Source organism: Colius striatus, chromosome 13 (genome assembly GCF_028858725.1).
Source record: "Colius striatus isolate bColStr4 chromosome 13, bColStr4.1.hap1, whole genome shotgun sequence".
Classification (NCBI taxonomy): Eukaryota; Metazoa; Chordata; class Aves; order Coliiformes; family Coliidae; genus Colius; species Colius striatus.
The window spans coordinates 12,833,253-12,856,608 of record NC_084771.1 but is presented as its reverse complement, the minus strand read 5'-3'; the positions used below and the strand labels follow the sequence as shown (position 1 = coordinate 12,856,608).

General features: G+C 42.1%; 1 protein-coding gene across 3 annotated transcripts in view; it reads right to left on the bottom strand.

Moving 5' to 3' along the window:
- Positions 1-988: 988 nt before the first annotated feature.
- The window catches only part of DOCK11 (dedicator of cytokinesis 11), an 85,132-nt gene continuing 62,764 nt past the window's right edge, over positions 989-23,356 (bottom strand). For all 3 annotated transcript variants that reach the window (XM_062007069.1, XM_062007071.1, XM_062007070.1), the window contains 13 exons: positions 19,138-19,320; positions 18,385-18,498; positions 16,472-16,687; positions 16,333-16,390; positions 14,803-14,909; positions 13,712-13,834; positions 12,708-12,821; positions 10,879-11,025; positions 9,689-9,899; positions 9,196-9,386; positions 8,510-8,610; positions 7,428-7,566; positions 989-5,212 (listed from right to left, as the gene is read on the bottom strand). In XM_062007069.1, the coding sequence (XP_061863053.1) occupies positions 5,090-5,212; positions 7,428-7,566; positions 8,510-8,610; positions 9,196-9,386; positions 9,689-9,899; positions 10,879-11,025; positions 12,708-12,821; positions 13,712-13,834; positions 14,803-14,909; positions 16,333-16,390; positions 16,472-16,687; positions 18,385-18,498; positions 19,138-19,320 (1,827 nt within the window). In that variant the 3' untranslated portion in view covers positions 989-5,089. The remainder of the gene's footprint in view (positions 5,213-7,427; positions 7,567-8,509; positions 8,611-9,195; positions 9,387-9,688; positions 9,900-10,878; positions 11,026-12,707; positions 12,822-13,711; positions 13,835-14,802; positions 14,910-16,332; positions 16,391-16,471; positions 16,688-18,384; positions 18,499-19,137; positions 19,321-23,356) is intronic.

Genomic DNA, 23,356 nt, shown 5'->3' with positions numbered 1-23,356 from the left:
AGTTTTGTGATACATGAGTTCGAGACGGCCATGAACTCTGCACGTTCTCTCTGAGCTGCTGCCCAAGCATCAGCAGAAATCAGAAATTACACGGAATAAAGATGTCCTTTGAGGAACGCTTTTGGGTAGATGTGGAACCAAGCACTCTTGGGGAAAAATCATATCCCTCTCAAATAAACTGCTATTGCAAGTCCACACATCAACTTTTCTGCTCACAGATCAAGGTCTATTTAATTCTTCTGTTTGTTTCATGAGTGAGGCCTTTACTTATCAGGGGAGCCATGGCAAGAAGCTTCTACAGCTGTTTGGCCAAGACTTGTGAGCGTCCCAGACAGGAAGGCTCAGTCGTAGATGACAGCAGTAGTTACAGCAGTTTGTCCTTTGTCAGCTGGTAAGGTAAATAACAATAGTTACACCTGGCTTCCATTACATCATGTAACAGCCAGTATGACTGCTTGAGCTCAGCATACATATTTGTATACTAGCAATTTAAGGTGAATGAGTTGGAGAAGAGCAACATTCCCAAAGAGCAAAAAGACTGGGTTTGAAAAATGGAGCTACCAAGCAGAGAAAAAGCTTACCAAATATTCTTCAGGAAAAGTGATTTCCTGGGACATTTCCTTACTAGTGATTCTCCTCTTATTTCTCTTCATAAATTTGTATGTATTTCTATGTCTGTCTCAGGTTTCCTGATGAGTCACATTTCTGAGACCATCTGAGCTGGATGTGTGGCGCTTGTGCTCCTTCAGGATTTCCCAATCAACATCATCTATTTGCCAATGAATAATTTAGTGTTAATTTCATTTGGTGGATTTATGTATTTGAAGATTTATGGCAGTAATCTTCTTTAGATGTAGCATATATGATAGGTCCCATGCATCTTACCCTGGTATTAGTTTCAGATCACTCATCCTGTTCCGTGAAGGTAAAAAAAGCCCCGAACACTAAGCAAAACATGTTTATTGCAACACATTTTTTTTCCTGGTTTTGAGTCTTTTATTTTGACCTGGAACAAACTTCTCTTTTACCTGAATCAACTGAACTATGATTTTGCCCTGGTGTCTTATCAAAATTCTTGATTTTTCAAGAAAAAGAAAACAAAACTACAGAGAACATACAGGGTTGCTGATCCCAGAGAGCTCTGGAGCAGCAGCGTGTACTCCTCGGTGTCACAGGTACATCTGTTAACAGGCAGATGGGATGCACTGTTCTATTGTCACACACAGAAGGTTAAACAGGGCTAGCACAACACACATATGTACAACATGCACGATAAAAGCACTTCTGTTATGAATATGTAGTAGCAGGTGTTAAATTTACATGAAAAGAGAGTAAATTACATCCAAAATAGCTGAACTACTATGTATATATCATAATTGGTCCACCATTGCTTGACACAAGCATATTATTGAAAGGTTAAGTACTGAAGTCTGTGGCTGCACAATAATTAGCTGTACACAGTATTTCTCAATCCAGTAAGAACTTGTGTAATTAGAACTCAGCTCAGTGAACATCAAATGAATACACACTATTCTCCTCAAGTGGGTAAATTGAGTAAGATGTGGTTTTATTTGTATGAGACTTCTAAGCCCATGACTTCCACTTATGTTCTTTTAGGCTGTGTTACATCAAATTGTAGGGCTATGCCGAAGCCTGACGTGAAGTCCAGGGGACTCCGTCTCTACAGGAAGGGAAAACAAATATATTTTATCTCCTTTGAGACAAAAGGTGTTATGTTTATGTAAATTCTTATTCTATACCAAAATACCACGTGGCATGTGTTCAAAATGCTTCTGGAACAAAATAAACACGTCACACACGACGGATATTCTGACATCCACAATTTCCCGTTTGTTGGCCCATCTCATGAAAATTTCTGTTATCCAAAGAAATTTAGAGCATGGAGTGGAATGCAGAAATACATCCTTGGCGGCAGTAAATTCTGCATTCTAGGTTTTTTTTTGAGGGGAAGGAGGGCAAAAAATGTAACTCTGAAGTTATTGGTCTTAAAATACTATTTTCTTATCTCTCTGCAGAGAGAAAAGCAGTAGGTCAAAGAAGAGACTAAATGTTTACACTTGGCTTACTCTGTCTAGGCGTATAAACTAAGAGCATGTTCTTGAACATAAAGTACTGGCAGACCTTGTATTGCTTTATACGTCCTATTTGTAAACAATCTGTCTCTAACACATACCATTACCCAGAACAGTCCTGATACTCAGAGTAGACAAGTGCTCTTAATCCTCACAGACAGATAATTTATCATGTTTCTTCTCATTTTATGCAAAATTACCGATTCATCCCTTCTGAAGACAGTGTGCACCTTTGCAGCAAAAGTAATTAGAGGTGTTCACATAAAATACATATGTTTAGCTATATTGGTATCTAGAAAGAGTGCATACCAAGCTGTCATTTGAAATACACCTACTAATTTTTACAGACCAAAACACTCCTGCCATTCCTTAGGTGGTATAAGAAAAACAAAAGTGTTAGTGAACAATAAACATTTGCATTCTTCCAAAAAAGGCAGCAAATAGGAAGCACCCAAGGTGAGTACCAGGTACATAAAATGGCCACATATATAGTACAATCCCCAGATGTGTCTGTGAATTAAGCTATTTCACTCAGGAATAAGAAAAAAAGGCTGGAGGACTTTAAAATGGGACAATTACTTAGGAAAAGGATAGTAAGGGAAAGTGTGAACACCTTCCTGGCATTGTTTTCCAGATACAGCTATAAAATATCTAATGACCACTCTATCATTTCTACATTGTTGAAAATGTAAAGAAAAACCAAGCTGGTTTGTTGCCAGTCTTTTTCTAACCCCTCTAAAAAGGAAGACATTTTCCTTTGAGATTTTTCTGTTAGAAATCCAATCAAATGGTTTTCCTGCAGGGCAGAACACAAATCCTTCAGGCATGATCGGTTTTGTCATTCATCAAAGCTGCATACAAGCTCGTATTCTGAACTGTACTGACTGTATCTATTCTAATTGGGCTGGTATTAAATACTTACTTTTTGTCTGGAATCATTGTGACAGCTTTCCAGTGTATGAAACCGACAAGTTTCATATGGGACAACTCTGATATCAACAATAAATTGACAAGTTCAGACAAAAATTCATCTTGGACTGTTACAGACATCCAAAAATGCCAGTAAGAATTTCACTGGAATTCCAGAAAAAATAAGGAATTGTAATTGAATATTCAGACAACAATGTTATTTCAGAACATTAAAGACATCAAGAACATACGAATAAGAATTTCATTGCAATTCCAGGAAAACCAATAGGTTAGCTGTAGGATAGAGAGCTACAGTGCAAGAGCTTTAGAGTGTTCACATCTCATCATTGCTGACTGTACTCAAGATATGTCTTCAGTACTGATGTTTAGAATTTAACTAGTTCCAAAAAAACCCCTTGTCATGTGTCCACTGTTAAACAGCCTCATCACCTTTCAGTAAAATATTTTGAAAACTCTCACTATCAGCCTCTCAGTACAATTTGCTGAGAGATGAAAATCGATAAGGTTGTAACCATACTTAAGCATACTAATCTCTCTTCCTCTTTCTCTCTTGCTAAATTTAGAGCCTGCCTGGCATAAAAGCACATACAAGCTAAAATATGTTCTGTTTGTTACATAGGCACGTCTGTCTTTTTCTTGCAACAGCTAAGGGGTACATTTACAGTTCACATTCTTTTCTCAGAAGCCAATTTTAGGTATTTAGAATCATGCATCATAAATATTTTGAGATGTGGTCTGGTTACTATTTGAAGATTTTTTTTTGTTGTTGTTACAGAAATTTGGAAGTGTAACATTTTATAAATACTATAGCCAAGCTAAATACCCATCTGGAGTCCTTTTATTATGGCATTTTGTTACATATCCTTAAGAAACCCCCCACCTTTCCCATCTGAACTACTGGAACCATATTTACAATGGATATGATTTTGAAAAAGACAGATGTTAAAAATATTGCTGCATAAAAGAATTAGTGATCTGTTCTCTTCTTCTGGCATCTGGAAGTGTCTCATTCAAAAGGGACAGAGATAATATATTAAAGCTTTGGGGATGGGAAGGAGGAATAAAAGAGTTCTGAAAAACACATTTTCTCCTACTACCTGTCAGAGAAAAATAACAGCCTTTCAGAAAACAAGTCTGTTTAACAGTTAGGAGGGAACATGCATGTCATAAGATGTTAAAAAACCCCCTCAAATGTTTTTTGAGTGCCACCTTTTTTTTTTAATTTAAATTTTAAAGCACATTTCAGAGATGGTTAAAATTTTTATGAAAGATGTTAATGCACCTTGTAATTTCCAGCTCAGTTTAAGGTGTGCTCAGAGTTTATATGTGCATGAGACTGTGAGTGGTAAATAGAAAAGTTCTCATCAAATGACAAACCTCTTTGGTTGTCCTCAGTGAGGACAACCCATCCTTTTGCAGCCAAAATTGTCACCAGCTGCAGTAAGCCCATCTCTCATAGAGGTTACTTGATAGTCATCTGCTCAGGGAATGTGTGAAAGTGACTGTTTCTGACTTAGATTTTAGTTATTCCAGATTAGGGCAAGTTTACTCTGTTGGAGTGCAACAGGGGCACCTGGACCCCATGTCAGACGAAGGTCTCTTACTAGTAACTACAATGTCTCCTTCATGTTCCCTGACCATCAAAGCTTTTAGCAGCAAATAAGACATAATGCTAATTTCTATATACTCTATGCTCCTTCTATTTACAGAGTAGTTTTACACTTTATTCTCTTCCATTGTACAACTTTACACAGTACCGTTACTGTTTCAATTCATAGTTCAGCAATTCAGTACAGATTTAGGTAACTGCCTTTCCATGGCTTGTTATACAGTGAGCTTAAAAAAGAAAAACAAGTAGAAAACAAGCACAGTGGTGCAATGTCCAGGCACTTTCAATGCTGCTTAGCAAAATAAGCAAGCACCCTGTTTGAAAGCATGGCAAGCTTCGGGGGGGAAAAAAAACCACAACCCAACTGTGAATCTTTGCTTATCATGGAATTTTTTTACCATCCTTTGTACAGTTCCAAGTATTCCTGAGAAAGCTCTGTAACATAAGACTGATATGTTTATATTTCAGCAGTGGGTCTGAGTGAACAGTAACTTCCATCACCAGATGTTCCGCTGATGGCACAGAAGACGTGCAGGGAGTCGTGCATCCATGGCGAATGCATTGTATCTTCATGGTAGATCTAGGCAAAACAAAATAATCCCAAAGTCAGTAAAAGTTTCACTTTGTTATTATAGTCAAGCTGTTTGAAAAGGGATACAAAAGAGATATCCAACCTTGTCTTCAAAGCTGTTTCACAGAGGCAGCATTAACAAAGAAACGAGAAAGAAGAGTAATTTAGCAATTACTGTAGTATTCACACAGTTCTCCGTGTATTACTGGATCATTTTTAGTTACAACTATCCAGTATAGGAAAGAAATAAGTCTCTGTAGAGCATTTTTTTAAAGTAGATCATAGCAGTAACAGAATTCTAATACTTTGTTTCTATAAGCACAGTGAGCCCCTGCAGCTACATACAGCAAACGCTACGTCTATGCCACGTGGCAAGGTTTGGTACTTCATAAGCTGAAGGATGGTCTCAGAGCAAAGGATTTAACTGCACTGACAGAGCTGCTCTAGAGCTGATTCTGTGTTAGTTTTTCACCCTGCGGTTCACCGGTCGTTCAAGTTATTTAGCCTGAATTTACATTAGTGAAACTGAGATCACTGGTCATCATAAACAGTTTCTGGCCATCCAGTTTTCTGCCATGCTCTGAGGCTTCCTGTACCTGTTCAGCTGCAGTTTATATATATTCTTTAGGGTTTGTGTTTGCCTGACTTAAAAGATCTGTGGATAGGTCACAAGCTGACCCAGTGTGCTACCCGTCAGCCCTGCCATCTCAAACTAAGTACACCGACTGTGTTGTTTTGGGGCACTGACAGTATTTAGGAAAGCATATGTTATTTCAAGGACAACACTACATTAATGTGCTATACTTTTTATGTAATTAAGTAATTTTTATGTAATTAAGTAATTTTGCAGAAGAGCAAAACAGGTACCCTTAAGTTTAATTTGTTACTTTGGTCATCTGATGGCAATACAAAGTTCATTTCAGCAGTTATCTATGTAATGTTGTACTATGATAGAGGACAGTGCTTGTAAACGTGATCTTTTCAGCTGACTTTTGCTTTAATACAGGAAGAAAGTGAAAAGTGTATCCTTCCCAGTGAGCCCTTCACTTGGAACATTTCAGTTGCTAGTATTTTGCCCACTAACCAAAGACAACACGAGGGTTGATTTGTAAATCTATCAGGATAACAGGGAGTGTGCTTTAACAATGCACCATTTTACTGCCACGTTTCAGAACTGAATGATTTGGTTTTAATTTGACTATTGCAGAATTCAGAAACCACAAAAGTTCCAGCAGCTGCATGCAAATTAAATGTCCTGGAAAGGTTTACTCGCAGCTTCAAGTAAGCAGGTGGCAGCTCTTATGAACTAATGTATCTGAGCAAAGTTCAGCAGTTCAGTTCAGTACATGGTAGGTGATGTACATTTGTAATGCACACTTGTGACGTGTATTTGTAATGAATAGTCACATAGTGACTGTATGCTGAGTAACTGGGAGATTCTGAGTACATATTTCTAAATTTCAAGTACTCTGAATCACAATGCTGCCTGTGCTGTTCATTTGATGTGCTTGATACTATAAATCTACAGCGAGCTTTCTTTTTGTCATAATAAAGGCAAAATTAAAGAGCAGAGATATGGAGATTACTTCAGAAAGCCAACGTTCATCTCATTTCACAGTGTGACACTAAGTAGAAGTGCAACTGTTCTCTGAACCTCTCACCTCTCTGATGCTACAATTCAAATTTTCCTAGAAAGATGCAAGAAAAACTTAAACCCCAGGTCAGATCAATTATCACAAACTCTGTAATAGGGCACAGGAATAGCAGTTTGGCATTAGGCCAAAATTAAAAGGCAACATCCTTCAATGATTTTCCTTTCCTTTTTAAAAAATAAGGAACTTGAGCTGGATTTAACTGAGGAAATGGAAACCTTGCCAGAGAATTTCAACCTGTGACTTATCACAGGATTCTTATGGTGTAGAAAACATGAGGCAAAACACGGCACAGGATTTCTGATGACCATGACAGCCAGGAAACGAATACAGTCAGCAACGACTCCACCCTGAAGCACATTGTATACCAACACCAGGCTGAGCCTTTCAATCAACAGAAACCGGTTTTAGGAATCTACCAAGGGTATCATTTACTTCTCATGTTCAGTTAGTTGTCTTTCGGTATTTAGCTCAGTACATTAAAGTGATCAAGTTTTCAGTCACTTTTCAGCATTAGCAAGTTTTCAAGCCCAGAGAACCAGCTCTGTGGGCTCCTGACATGCAGTACATGCCTGTTCGTGGATGATGTCAGAAAGTTCTTTCACCATATCCCGAAAGTTTGATTTTAACCCCTCATGGTACTCCACTTGATCCTCCTTAATGAGTCGCTCGTTGAGCTCCAGAGCGATTCCACAGGCTTGTATAAACTTCCTGGGGAGGAAAGGAATGAACTTTTACCAACGGCTCAGCCTCCTACAAAAGTAAACAACCAAAGCGACAGGCAAATCTTTTTTCCCTCCCCAGTGTTTGGGGGATCACATTCTAGGATCATTCCTGGCACAGTGCATCTGGGAATGGAGAGAGACTGCACCACAGGTATTGGGCTTTCTGCTGGAGCCCCTTCAAGGCTAGATCCTCAGTAGATTGAACAGATACACCTGCAGTGTAACACAGCGGTCTCACACCTTCACCCCAACCTGTAGGACCACGCACAGCTTGCAAATCCCAGATAAACCCCATCAGCTGCACACAGGAACACAAAACAGAGGAAGGCCATGGTCAGGCACAGAAAACTTTAGATTTCCTACTTTAAATGCTAGCTTCTACTAATATTTTAAGAGGGGAAATCAGTTGTACAGGGCCTGACAGATCTGGATGTAGCACGTGTGCTTGAGAGGTCAAGATGCTAACAGCAGATGCACATGGAAAGAAATTTAGATCATGGGGAGGTGTAATATTGTTTTCTTGGTTAGTGTTACTCATTTTCTGCGCTTCACAGGCACGTTTCTCCTTTTTCATAGGCTAATATGAAAATACAAGCATAACTGGGATTTTCCAGGATTTTTTTGGTATGAAAGAGAGATTGTGTTTGTACTTCTGGTTGCACTGCAAGGCTGGAAAGTAAAATGGCCCTTCCTCTGTTCTGCATCCAGAGATCACAGCCCTGAGCTTGGAAACTTTTGACATATATAGTTATGTTTGGTTTGGGTTTTTTTCATATGTCTGAGCACCCACAACCCCATGAGACCTGTATCTTTATAAGCTGCAGCTAAGCATCCAGCACCTGCTGATTCTGGAGACACAGAAAAACATAAGCAAAGCAGGTACCACATTCCAGACAGCTGGCTAGTTTTTATTACATTAGAAATCCTACCTGAACATTTCTTTTAACTCATTCACCTTCTTAGTAGGATATTTGCTGGACTGGCTGTCACTTAGGAAAGCTCTGGCATAGGCCAAAGGACCAGCATTAACCTAGAACCAAAGAAGTAAGAAGTCATTTATGCTAGAAGTTGTTGAGTTGCTAAAGGAAGTTGTGAAGGGAATAGATACTTAAAAAAGAACCAAACCAATATTAGCATATGATTTGAATGGCACCAACTGTGCATTACCAATGTCACTGGAGGCACCTGAAGTTTCAAAAGTTGAGTATTACTTTTTCTGTCTAGGTTTTTTTTTAAGACCAAAAAGATAAATGGAGATAAAAACAGAGAGGCAACCTGCCTCCTCATACTTTCCTCTTCCTTCTGTTTAGACAAGCAGTATGGTCTGAGTCTTAAGGTCATTCACCCAGTTTGAGAAGTCAGGATCACAAAAAGGCTTATTTGTGCCTGACACAAGTACAATCTCCAAGTGTATTTCAGCATTTGCCAGCAGCCAATAACGTGCAATTACACTTGGACTTGACACTGTGAACACCACTGGACAAAATGCTTTTTACCATGAGCCAGCTGTATGTGGCAGGGCAAGCTGTGCTGGCAGGCTGCAGCGCTGCAAAGGTGGTTAATGATTTCAGGAAAGTAAATGTGCTGCATCATGAAAAGATGACTCAAGCCTTACCTGCACAGAAACACAGCCTTGCAATTTGAGTTGCAGCTGGATCATGTCAACGTCACCGTCAGAGCAGAGTTTCTGCAGCTCTGCTGTCTTGTCTTTTATTTCATCAGTAGCCACATCAATTGGTTTTAAATTGACCTGATGTTCATAATTGACTGGAATTCTCTTCTTTACATATGGAAAGGAGTTCAGAGCTAGCACAAACAGCAAAGGAAGTTCATAGACTGAAAAGTCATGCAGCAAGTAGGAATACATATGCAAGCAGGTCCTTGCCCTCAGGGCTTCACTCAGTGTGTATGAAATCCCAATTGACCAGCACCATTTATTGATAAAATTTACACATAAGGAAAATTCCCCCTCCTAACCAGAATATTGTATCACAATTCTGATTAAGCAGCTGAATTTCTGACTCTTCTGGGATATTTTCATGAGCTAAAATAGTCTAAATATAGTTACTGATACATACAGTGCCTCATATTCAGGTGCCTGCACTTACTTGTTAGAATGGTCCTTTTTTTACACTGCTCCTCCACATTGCCATGCTTTTTTCCAGATAAAGTGTACGGAGTTTCAAATACAAATCTATTGATGTTATGATTTCTTTCAAATTCAGTCTTTCTGTCAGAGATCTCTTTGTCTTCAAAATAAGGCTTCACATAAGTCACTTGAATATAGGCATACTTGGGATCAAGATCTTTAATATTCACCTGTGAAATAAGAGGGTTACTCACTAGAAGAACAAAGGTTAATAACTTAACCTATAATTGGTTTATTTATCTACTGGTGTTTGCTTTAAACTAATTCCCTGCTGACCTGGCCCCACCGCATGCAGGTGAATGACACCAAACACTCCCTCTGACCTCAGCTGTGATGTCTAGGCCATCTGCTATCAGACATAGGAGACATAGAGGTGTGGCACCTCACCTAGTGCCAAACAAGCTGCATCTGGAACAGGTAACAATATCACCTTACCCATCAATGCAGCACACGTCTGAGTTACTTACACCTTCTAAGAGGACCATATTGCTTCCAGGCCATGTGCTGTTCTGTGGCATATGAATCTGCAGGCTTGCACAAAGCAAGCTTTGGGATCACCAGCATTAGCCTTGGTAACCCAGACATAACCATGGCTGCAACCTAAGGATGTGAATAGCCCCCACAGGGAGCATAAATGGGTATTCTGTAGGAAAAGGAAGGAGCTATGGCTGCAAGACCACAAAAGATTTTCTTTTGTGTCAAAGCAACAATGAGTAACTCTCACACTTCCCACCAACAGGGCTCAGTGAGCTGCAGGTTGCAATTTCCATTTCAGGATTCCCAATTCATTTATTTCCACCTGGGAGCCAGATCAGCACCAAAACTTGACAAGCTGTGCAACATGTCCACACAGGAGCATGAGGACATGAGAGGCAATAAGAAGCAAGCTGCTTGTGAGAGGGTGGAAGGGAAAGCTCACTCCTCCCATCCTACTGGCAGAAGGAAGGGATGCTCTGTCATCTCCCACCTCCAGCTCACAGAGCAAAGCTCCATTTGCACAATGCTTAGAGCAGTGCTGTCCCAAGCCCTTACCAGTATTAAAATGCAACAGATATTTTTATCATGCTCATCAGAACACTTTCTAGTGCATGGCCCTGAAGTTCACTGCTAATAGCCTTTCGTTGGCTTGTTCATGCAGTTCAACTCTACCTTGTTAGAATCCTGGATAATCTTTACAGTCTCCGACCCAAATTTTTCTCCATAAAGTTTAAGAAGTCTGAAGGAGATCTCCGAGAGGCCTGTCAGCTTGGGTTCCTTATAGATGTATTCCTTCCCATCTTCTTCTTCAAAGAATGTCTAGCATTAATCACAAACAAGTAGTGAAGAATAGCTGGGCTTCATTGCTTGGAAAACTTTAGATTTCCTACTTCAAAATCAAGTTTCTACCAATGTTTTAAAAAGTCAAGAAGGTTTAGAAGACTATGCCTGGCCTGTTTAATAGGTACCTTTAAAATGTGTGTAAAAAAAATGTAACATTCCTCAGCCAACACAAAGACTTGCTTATGACCAGTGAGAAATCTAAACAATGTGGAAAATGGGTTTGGCCAACAGTTGACTTTTTTTTGGAAAGAGGCAAGCAGGAGAAAACCCACAAAAACAGGACAGGGAAGGAACAGAAAGACACACGAGTTGAGGAAGCCCTGATAGCAGACCCATGTGAATGATTCGAAGGAAGGATTTTGTGTGGGCTGAAAGGGACTTCAAGCAATAAATAAATGGGTTTCCTCTGCATTGATTCCTCTTGTATTCAGGGAAGTGGAAGTGGGTGTATGTGCTTTAAATGGAGACAAATTGCATCACCAGTCCTCCGTGTAGTGGAAACTTCACGCTTTGGAGAGCTGTTCCAGTCAGAAGTTGTGACAGAGTGTTCAAACTATCTCTGTGTAGCTGGCATGTAATGCTGACAAAGCTTTCAAGTACAAAACTGGATCAAGTATTGGTTGTCAGGATGATATATTACATAGCTCAATTTTAGGGGCTTGATCCAGCTATTTCTACAACTTCCAGAAAACAAAGCTAGCAGTTGTTTCCTTTTATCTCTTGCTAACCTTTCCTTCTTACACATCCAAAGTTGAAGACAAAACGAGGACAAAAATGTCTGCCTGCTGCAGCAAAAGCCAATGCTCTGTTAATTTTTGAGTTCAATGTGGTGTTCAAAGGTACAAACCCAAGATAGTTTCAGGGGTACTCATTATCGCCACTAAAAGAAGGAAGGAGAAAAGGTAGGGCTAATAAGAATCACACAGCATTTTCTAAAGAGAGGTCCTGCATCTCCCTCATGGTTACAGGTCCACAACCAGAAAGTTCAGAGACAAGGGAGGTGAGGGTAACACACTTTATTAGATTAAATGCTACAGCTGGAGGAAAAAACCCCTAAACCACAACAGCTTTCAGGCTCAGATGACTTCATCAGATATGATAACATCAGGCTCCTTCTTGGGACTCTGAGTTCCAGATCTTGTCCCTTTTTCCATTAACCTCAGCTAACAAAAAATACTCTTTCTGCAAGTATGTAACCAACATTGAGAGATATTTTGCCTCCAGACTCTCCCAGAACCTTTGATTCTGCTAACATCTAGAAATGAGCAGCAATTGTCTGGAGGAGAAAATGTCTGTTACTACTACTGTTTATGTACAATGGTTATACACTGTTACTGGTTCCATCCTACACATGCTAAACTGTGTTTGTGTCACTTATAATAACTATAATTACACAAAACCTCTGGTGTTTTTCTGAACCACCAAACCATTTCCCAACTGCTGAGTTGCTCTATAAAAAGTTCACCAGCACAATCATAAACTTTGCAATAAATCAGTTGTTCTTGGCGAGTCACAACGCCTCAACCTCAAGGGTGCAACACCCAAATGCTCATGTGGTGACTGCACCAGACTTTTCAGCTTTTTGGCTGAGAAAGCAGCAGCTTTAGGGGCCAGGATGCCTGGTGAGGGGTAGCTGGGGAGCCGGTGTATATACTTACTTGTCCATAAAAGGCCACTCTGAAAAAGGTTCCAAGAAGCCTCTTCCTTGTGTGCATTACTTCCAGTACCTTAGCATATGCTCCATGAAGTGTTCTGTACAGCTGAGTAAGTTTCTGGAAATAAAATCTCGGCATAATGAAAGCAGAATTTTGCAAGGAGGAAAATCTGGCTAACACTGGAAGCTCCTGAGATATCTGAACACAATCCTTTGGAGAATTCAAACCTGGATTTCTAAAGAGGTTGAATTCATGCAGTTTGCTTTGAAAAACCTCAGTCTTAAGCACATGCTCAGCTTCAGATCTGAAAGGTGCCTCAGACCACTGTCCTTACAGAGAAGGCTGAGGCTACTGCCTCAGCATGTCCCCTGAGCCTTTAAGGGTAAAGCAGTTTGCAGTATTTTAACCAGAAATTCTTTTTGTTTTTAAATTCAAAAGAGCTTTATGATGAAAAAATAGATCAAGGCTTTTCCTAGCTTCAAATGTATGGCTGGATGGTGTCCTGATGTGGAGGGGTCATGGGAGAGAGAGGGAAAAGAGGAGTGTTATTCACAGCAACAGCCTCACAGCAGCAGGGTCACAGTAGTGTTCAGGAGTGAGGCAGAGGGCTGGTACCGACTTCCTTCCTGCCTCTCAACTTGCCACCAAATTACCTGCAGATCAAGTCCTTTCTTTGATCAGTTCTCACTCTGGTTTTAACCCTTAAAATGCTCAAGTCTCAAAAAAAAAATCTGGCCTTGATGAGCATATGGGATGATGCCAGCTTTTGTTTAGGGGAAGGGAGGTGGCAATTATTCTCTAAACATGAACCTTCTGTGTCTTTAGCTTTCCTAATTGCCCTCCAGGTCACTGCTTTCATTAGTTTGTTTCATGACCAGCAATGAAGCACAGCATTTACTGACACCAATTCATTAACTCAAACTTCAAAACCAAACAAAGTCTCCTGTTTTCCCTCTCAGCAAGCTAGAAAGTTACCTGATATATGCAAACCAGTTCCAAACACCTACCTCAAATTCCCGCCGCTTCTCGTAGATAGGGATGATCAGCTTGGAAACTTCAGAAATGGTTTCATATCGCTCTGCTTTCCACAGGCCATCTACACATTGCTCCAGCAGCTCCACCAGCACTTCCTATGACAGCAACCAAATGGGTATCATTAGTAACAGCCCAAATTATAAGAGAAAACCATTTTAACATCAGACACTTTAAGAGGTTCCAGGATCAATAGGCACAGCTATGTAAGTGTAAACCCCCTGTTCCTGGCCTTTCCAAAGGGATTCTAAATTCTGAGGGGGGAAAAAAGCAAGAAGAGAGGACAAGTTATTTTTAAAAAGTTCATTAATTCTTAATAAATCATCAGCACAAGAGCCAGCAAATGCCAAAGAACCCAGGTGAGTGCCAAAACTCTGGAAGACTATGGTGATGACAGGACTGGAAGTCAGAGGTACATACCTAAGAAACACATCCAAGGAGTGTGTGTGCAATAGGAGTGGGATGTGATGCTAAGGAACTTCAAGCCTTGTCCTGACGAATGAGCACTTGGGCAACTGGGCCATGGGGCCACTTTGCTCAACCATGTGGCCCACACAGTCGTACAGGGATGGTGCAGGAGTAATTGTGAGACTTTATGACTCACAGGAAGATTTACCCACTTCCCCAGTGCCCTGCTATGGTTTCTGGATTGTTCTGCTAATGTGGTGTCCTGCAGCACACCCATAACTCAAGGGGAACCTAAGCTGACCTCTCACTTGGCAGAGCTTGACTTGCCTCCTGTCCTTCCTTGGATATGCCACACTGCACTGCCCTGTGCAAATCAGCGTTTGCACAACATGACAGGCAAAGACTGTGGTGTAGCTTTTTCAGTCTCAATGCTAGAAAAGCCTTTCAAAGGAACCAAGAACTTACACCAGTTTTATTTCTCTGAATCTTACAAAGAAAATCCTTCAGTGCAGATTTCTCTTGGGAAATTGCTGTGGAACAGTCTTCCTTACAGATGTCACTGCACAATTGTCATTAGCTAGAGCTCACATGAACAAAGTCTAAAGCTAAATCCTAATCATCTATCAAATATCCCGTAGGTGATACTACAAGACCTCACCTCACTGTAATGTACATCCATCATCCCACCATCTTCTTTCATTGCACCTTCTTCATCAATGTTGGGAGTGATTTTCCTGAAGGCAGTGCATCCACTGGGGAAGAGTTCTGCAGCAGACAAAAGCACATGGATTAGAGGAAGAACATATCTCAAATGCATCATGCTTTAACAGTCAGGGAAGCAATCCAACTAACAACAAAGTCCTGCAAGTAGCAGTGGATCTGACTCCTATTTTTGCTAGTGATTTGCTATATAAGACTGAACACATTAGAACCTACCCAGCCATTTGCCATAGGATTCATTGCCAGTACTTAATTATCAGCAAGCACAACAGATTTCCTAGTGTCCTATCTAGAAGCCATCTCTGACCAGTTGAGAGAAGGACAAAGGTATATCTCTGCACAGAAGATGCAAGAAAAAGCTATTGCTAGGTGCCAGGGAGCTATGTGGTAAGTGAACAGGGCTGTACACTCCTAGCAGAAAGCACAGTTATGTACCCCAAAACTCTGAGTAGTTCGGCATTTACTGAACCCTTTCCAGACAATGTATATGTACAGAATGGCAGGGACAGATGTAACTCAAGATATTAGTTTGATACCCTTTGGATTTGTTCCTCTTCTTTTTCAGAAGTTCTCCTTTACCAGTGGTTGTGGTAAGAAGCCTCCAGGGTACAAATAAAGAATTGCCAGCTTACAATACTCTCCCCACTGCAGTCTTGTGAAATGTACACATATCTCACAAAAACAAGCCCTGATTTTTCCCACTTAGCCAACACAAAGTGCAGAATTTGGAGAGACTCTTAAGTCTCCTAAGCAAGGCTTTTAAGACATTTCAGCCAAGGCAGTGCATGTAATCAGCTTATATGCAGCTTTAGCTTTCTGAAATGTTAAGTATCCATTTCAACAATTACTCCCTTACATGGAAAAGTGAAATGAGGTCAATATATCCACCGTGGAACAGATATTTAAAAGGAAACCTGTGAAGTGGTTGTACTTGAGAGCACACAAGTCTGTCCGTTCTTCCTTCCTGTTTTGCATTAAACCACAACACACTCTTTTTCTGATTGTTCTTTACATATCTGTATAGCTAGGCTAGTCTCATTTCTTGACTGAATTTTGACTGTTTTATTCTATAGCTTTCTCTATTTCCTTCAGTGATACTTCTGATGAATATACTGACAGACAATTTCTTAACATGGGCTTCCCCTGTGAGCACATTTCCTAATCTAAAATACAACTGAACATTTGAACCAAGACAATTTGTTGGTTCTTATTTCACTCAGCAACATGCCAACATGACTGTCTAAGCAGACCTGGCCCACCTAGTGCCTGTGTATGAACAGCTGGATTCCTTTCTTAAAGAATGTTCTTTATCTTATAGCTTTATCCACTGCATTCATTTTTTAGTTTGTTTCTAAAATAATCATTTCCCAAATCAAGAGAAATTTGCCTCTTAAAAGATCCTGATCCCCACTCCCAAAACCCATCACTGCATCATCCTCCTTGTGCCTCCCAAATAGCTCACACTTACTTTTCCTGTGCAGAAACTCCGCAACAAGGGCTGCTACGTGAACATAGCACATGGCTGCCTGCAAAGTACAAAGGGAAAGGTAAAAGATCATCTGTACATCTGTCTTGCTGTGCACCATGTTTTTAATGACATGAATTACCTCTGAAAAGTCTCCATTTTTCACGTGTATCTTTGCCATACTGTCCAGCCACGTTTTCCGGAGCTCTGGGGTACTTGCATAAGATTTGGCTAAACTGTACTGTAGATCAATCAACATTTCTGGATCCTTTTCATGTTCTTTCATTTGAGCAGTAGCCATAAGCACTGTACGGATTCTCTTTGTCAAATCTTTGACTTCGGAAGGGAAAGCAGTTGCCTGACACAAAACAAATCTAATTAGAAGCAAATACAGAAAGAAAAGGTGTTCCAGGCTTTGCCAAAAAGAAAGACTGTGCTATCCTTTCAGCCAGCACTCCACTTACTGCAATCTGGAAACAACTGGGAGCACAGCAGATATGACTAACAAGCTTTTACTTATTGTACTCACACTGCACACACTGTACAGTATTTCACATGCAATTAGAGGCATTTCAATCTGGGCATACACAGCGCCAACCTCTGCTAGTCATATGCAGGATGCCAAGTTGGCTGTTCCCGTACTATAGCGAGGCAGGTGCTTTGGCATCTTGAGAAGCTGGTGTGAGCGTGAGACAGAAGTGCTCTACGCACACCAATGTCCCAGGATGGGACCCTAAATCATGCCTGAAGTATTTTTCATGTCATTCAACATCCGGCTTGTTAGTCTCTGATGTGGTCGCTCTTCAATTCCTAAGGAACCAAAGGCATTTGTAGAGCTTCCCACCACAGGAATGTAACAAATAGAGAACGAAACACGGGCTCCAGTCTGATCCCCTGCCATCAGGCTTTGCCAGCAGGGCCAAGTCAGAGCAAGGCTGGTCCGACCAAGTTTTGTAATCCCCAAGGACAGAAATCCCACCTCCTTTCTGGGCTCTGCCCCAGGGCTGCACCATGTTCTTGGGAAACAGTTTTTCTTTGTATAAATTTTCCTTGCAGCAACTTGTGCCCATTGCCTCCTATCCTGCCACTCCACACCTCTGAGAAGAGCCTGACCTTGTCTCTATAACCTCCCTTTCAGTAATGGAAAGCAGTATTTAGGTCTCTCCTCCACGATGAGCCTGGCTCGTATTCCCTCTCCTCGGGTTCCTGCTCCCTAGCTACTCCAGTGGCTGAATGTGACACCCTCTTCAGTGCATTAGAATCTCTCTTGTACTCACAAAAATACACAGACTGGTTTTAACAGCAGTCTCATGACTAAAAATATGAGCAGCAGAGCGCTCAGTGAAGCCCTTATGAACACCTGTGTACAGAAGAGAACTGAGATGTTTGCCAGGTATATCATACCATAACTTTGTTATAGCACAGTTCAACTCCTGAGGTTCGCATTCCACCTTCAGGACATGGGATAATCACAGAACTGTAAAAACACTCCCTGTTTTCCTCTGTCCCACCTCGGCAGCTACACTGTGTGCAATGGAGGGAGCTGCAGCAATGAAATATTGTTCACGGGGTTGGGAAGAAGCTGTTAATTCTAGTGCAAAGCCAGGCAATTATTTTCCAAAAAAATACAACCATTAATCTCCATGAGAGTGCTTTCTTAATACCACTGACACTCAACTAATTGAAATGAATTCCTGCTAATTGTTACCTTTAGGCAAAAGAAGCAACAGACTTCCTTGTCATTTCTCTCAAAGCTGCAAGTTCTTGGAAAGCCCTTTGGACACTTTTGCAAGTACCACACTTTGCAAGGCATAGCCTGAACTGCAGAGCTCCCTCCTATTGGTGTAAGGAGGCATCACAGATGGAGCATGACCTATCTGTGCAGCTGGCTCTACTGCTGTTGGCATCATAGCACTGGCTGAGCAAACACAAGCCCACTCAGAAATCATAGTTCCAATCATCAGCCTTACCCCTAAATGTGACTTTCTTGAGTGTGTCCCCAGTCTTGTAGTAATGGATGATAACTTATGATGTGATTCAACCTCTCCAACTTACCTTCATAGGTCTATCACTGTTTGCAAAGTTGTTAATGATGAGCAAGGAGTCTTGAAATCTTGTCCCACCACTGAGTGCCACGTCTGCTATTAACTGGCTCACTGCAATTATTATCTGTTGGGACAGAGCAGGAGCTTTATTTAAGTGAGCCTAATAGAGGAGTTTTATTGTCACAGTTACATAAAGTGCTCATAGGAAAATATCATGTCTTTCCCACAACGTAAGCAATGGTTGTGGCTTTGCTGCCACATCTCCCAAGGACAAGTACTCCCCAGAGAACCAAATTCCTTTGCTGAACAGCAAGAACTAACAATCCCTGTTTGTACGTTAGTTACCTCTTTCCATGATTCATTACAATCCAGACAGAATCCATCCACCTTACTAGGTACCTAAATTCACTTCAAAGAAACAATGCTGCAAAAGCAGTTCCTGGAAAATACTGGCTCTTGCTTCAAAAGCAGCTCTTTTTGCTGGTCTTTCCACCCCATCCCAGCCAATCTCTGAGGCAGAGATGTGTCCTGTGTCTGCGATTCCAAAAAGCCAGCAGCCTAGAATACTTGATGTATTTTACCCAAAGGGCCTTGGGCTAATCACTGGAAACAGGAATTAGGCAAAGCCTGGAAATCAAGAGGATTTTTGTCCGTATAACAACAGCAAGATCCTCTGCAGATATGAAGTGACGTAGTTACATCCATGTCTCTGTTCATTAAATCTGCAGTGCCCTGCTCTCTTATCTTTTCCCCAGTCACTGACCTGAAGATGTGTTCTCAGAAATGTTCTCCTTTTGGTGAACTCAAAGTTGTTTCTCATCAGCAGATACAGAAGAGCCGAAGCCTCGTTCCTTGTGGAGGACACCTTGGAAGTGCAACACTTCAGGATCTCATAGCAGAGGGCAGCGCACATGTTCACCCTTCCCTTGAAAAATGCTGAGGGAAACTTCACAAGAGGCATGCAGGTATTAGAAAACACACCACTAAATTACACCCACAGAGCTTGGATGGGCAGGGGCATGGGGCAACACACTGAGCTGCAGCCTGGTCAGCCTCTATAAAATTTCTGCCAGAGTACTGAGCCTGAAAGTAGCTGTGGCCAGAAAGTAGTTGTGGGAATGAATTTGGAATCTACTTTTAACCAGTTTTTCTTAGACCAACGTGAACTTTGCTGTCATGCTTTTTTAGGATGTGATTGTGTATGTCCGTCTATTTTTTGCCACCTGATCTATGTGAACCTGCTTCTGCAGTGGGGTTGGACTGGATCATCTCTAAAGGTCCCTTCCAACCCCTACCATTCTATGATTCTATGATTCCATCTATCCTCCACCTCAATAAACTTTGGGTTCATTGTCAAATTCTCACCAAATTGGACAGATAGAAGTTTTATGATCTTACAAAAGCCATGAACATCAGCAGCAGGGTAGAGAGGGGAAGTCTCATGGACATTTCCACCACAGGCTGACATGTGGGACATCAAAAAATCTATCAGAGCCCACCCAGAAGTCTGACTTTGCTGGGAAACATGATCTCTGACACTTGCACAGCTACTTCTACACATCCCACCCAAAAAGCCTAAAATCTTGCCTGTCCTCAGGAATGCAAACAAGACACTTGCTTTTCCCAGGCAGTCTAAAATACACAGCAGCCTGCCCTGGCTCCCCCAGTAGAGCTGGCCCCTGGGAGTAGCAGGATGAAGCCAAACCGCAGCTTGAGCTACCTCAGCAGTGGGACTGAGATTTGCAGCAGAGTGAAGAAAAGTGGAAGATGAAGACCAAGACCTCGTACCGCTGTTGCAGGTCTATCACCTATCAAACACCTACTTCCAAGAATATCTGTGGGAGCAAGCTCAGCCCTGCCTGAAAAGCAGAGGGCTGCAGGGGTGCTGGCCCTGGCCTCCAGGCAGCACACGGGCTGTGGTCCTGAGCCGTGGCTGGTGGGGAGAGAGCACTGCACTCAGCTTCCTCCCACCCAGCCACAGCGGGCTGGCACGGGGAAGCAGAAGGAGGAAGGGCTTTGTGCAGGCACGCAGCCGCCTCTGCAGCTGCTGCAGCGACCTGGCTGGAGAAGGGTGATGCCAACAGGTCCCAGAGGGAACAGGGGCTGTTTGGCATTGCATTTTGCTCCCTTAGCTGCAGCTGGGGAGCAGCCCTAGGGAATTTCCTGGTACAAGGAGATAACCATGGTTTTTACCTGTTCAGAGGAAAGATGTGCTCAGCTCATTCATGACTCAGTGGTCCTCATGGGGCATGGTCCACGAGCCACTTCTATCTGCCTCACTACCTTCTTCCCATGGGAGATGACAGTAAATAATCATTCACTCACATCCTCCAAGTCTGAACTTGGAGCTGTTGCTCTAGCACTTACAGAATCACAGAATCTTAAGGGTTGGAATGGACCTTGAAAGACCAATCTAGTCCAACTCCTCTGTCAGAGCAGGCCACCTAGAGTAGGTCACACAGGAACCCATCCAGGTGAGTTTTGAACCTTGCATTAAGTATAAATGATTTGGAATAGAGCTTCTAGGTACTGCTGTAGCCACCACCATGGCATGCTGGTGAAAGGGTGTCAAAATAAGAATCTAAGAGCTGTGGCTAGCAAGAATACACTGTTGGGATTACATTGAGCAACACAGGTTACAAGGCAGAGTGAAGACATTGACCAAAGACTTGCTGTTCACTGCCTCTGGCCAAAAATGTCTTCAGAAAAAAAAAAAGGAGAAAGAAAAGAAGCAAATAAACATCACAGTAACACAGAGCCAAGAGGATCATGTGTGTACTTGAGAAAGGAGATATTAAGTAATTCCTGCCTGTTGTAATGCAGTCCTTCTCCCATGACGAGATGGCATCACACTCAGAGCTGGGATTAGCCCAGAGTTGGCCACAGTGATGTGCAACTGGGCATGCACAGGCAGCATACGGACACCCAAGAAGATCCAGCTGCTGTTTGCTTTAAGCAGGGACCACTGCTCACCTGCTGGGGTTTTGCAGACATTTCCAACTCACTGCTAGCAAGAAAAACTTTGCCTAGGAATGTGCTGCAGAAACTGCACCAGATCCCTCCCTGTGCACTCCCTTCCACACTACACCAGCTCTGGAGGAAACCTGAGCTCTGTGCATAGGGAAACTGCCTTTCTGTGCAGCTCCTCTGGAGCCCAAGCTCGAGCAGCCACAATTGCTCCAGGTTCAGGGCAGCAGCCCCAAGGCTGTACTTGCCTGCTGCAGTTCCAGCCAGGTGCTGACTGTGGCTTTCCAGCTGGCAAGAGAACACAAGCTGGGAAGAGCTGTGAAACTGCACGTGTGGCAATGATGGCATGTGCCAGAGGAGCACATTTCAGCTCCAGCCCTAATATGAAAGGCCAGAGCAGGAGTCAGTGTGGTGAGCAGCTCCCAGAGAGGCCCTGGCACAGAAGGGACACAAGGACAGGGCAGCCACGGCGGCAGGACGGACGTGCTCAGTGCTCTTCACAACTGCATGGAAGGCTGCTATGACACTGCATGCTCAGAGCACTAATGTGGAGGGAAAGCACAGCTTGATGTGGTCAGGGGGAACTACTAACTGACATGGAAAAGCTTCCCAAATCAGCTGTTGCAGGAAAGGCACAAGGCTGTGCTGCCTTAGTCCTTCAGGACCTGGGGTTTTTGATAGCTCTAATGTGCCCTGCTAGTGTAAACACCTTGAGGGCAGGCAGGCATGGAGTGGGCAGCTACATGAAGTTTCCATCACTCTCACCCACAGATATCTGAGCTGCTCTTTAATGTAGGGCTGATTAGCTCAGCCTCCTCCTCTGTGCATCTCTTCTTTCACAATATTTAATTCAAGACCGTTCCCAAGCAGGTATTTATGTATTTAAGTGTCTATTTGAAAAGACAGATGCAGTTGTTAAGAAAATCTGGAGCATAAAACCAGAACCATCTAGTCTTTGTTGCTTCTTCCCAGCCAGTAAAACACACAGCTTTCTTCCCAAATTTCCAGCACACAGGCATGCAAGTGGGATTGATTCTAAATCCAAAACCAAACATGCAAACAATTATAGAACTTGTTTGTCCTTTGCTTTCTTGCAACGTTTTTTTTAAAGTCTTTTGCCTATCAAGTAATGAGACTTCATGTGGAAATCAGGCTATTTTTAAGACAGATTTGGGGATGCAGAATAAAGCTCAGGCGTTTTCTCCTCTCCAGCAACCATTTGTTTTGACCCAAGATAAGAGGGGGATTCTTGTCGCTGTATTTATTAGCTACAGAAGACCATAAAAATGACAATTTGTCCATTCTAGCTGTGTCAAAGGTTTAACTCACTTGTTTGCTTTCTTGAAGTTAACACCAACAGTGTTGGCTGTAGCTGTGACGTCCAACCCAAGACAAAGCAGCTTTCATATTTCAAAACAAGCTTGCAGGAAAACGTGCCGTCCTTGTACTTGTCATGGAATGCAGTGACACCTCCCCCCACTCCCCTCCCAGCTACTTTATTGTCACTTTAGAAAAACTTTTCAGAGGACTTAAAAGGAAGTTTGGGACTTATGTGGTTATGGAGTTGGCAAAGAAAACACTTCCTTATAGATACCATCTGCTGGGCTCATATCTTGCTTTTACAGAAGCAACACTGTGTCCTGTCATAGGGGAAATGTGAGAAATTAACTGAAATTAATCTTTCATATCTTTGAAGACCCATGATGCCAAACTCAGCATGGATTCAGGCTGGCATAACTCCAAGAAACAACCCTGATGCCCGTCCTTACAGCAGCCAAGAACACAGCCTGCATTGCTGTCACTGGCACTTTGGAAAGCGAGCCCTAAGGGGCTCCAGGTTTTGAAGGCTGATGGTGAGATCAAGTTGAGCAGGTGTGCACGTTTGGTTTCGCGTTTAAACAACCACATCACACTTTGCCAGGGAGGCAAAAAGGGCTCTTAACTTGCTATAGGCACAAAACAAATAATTTCTGGCTAAAAAGACTTTTGACTAGTAAAGGGAAGAGACTTGCAGA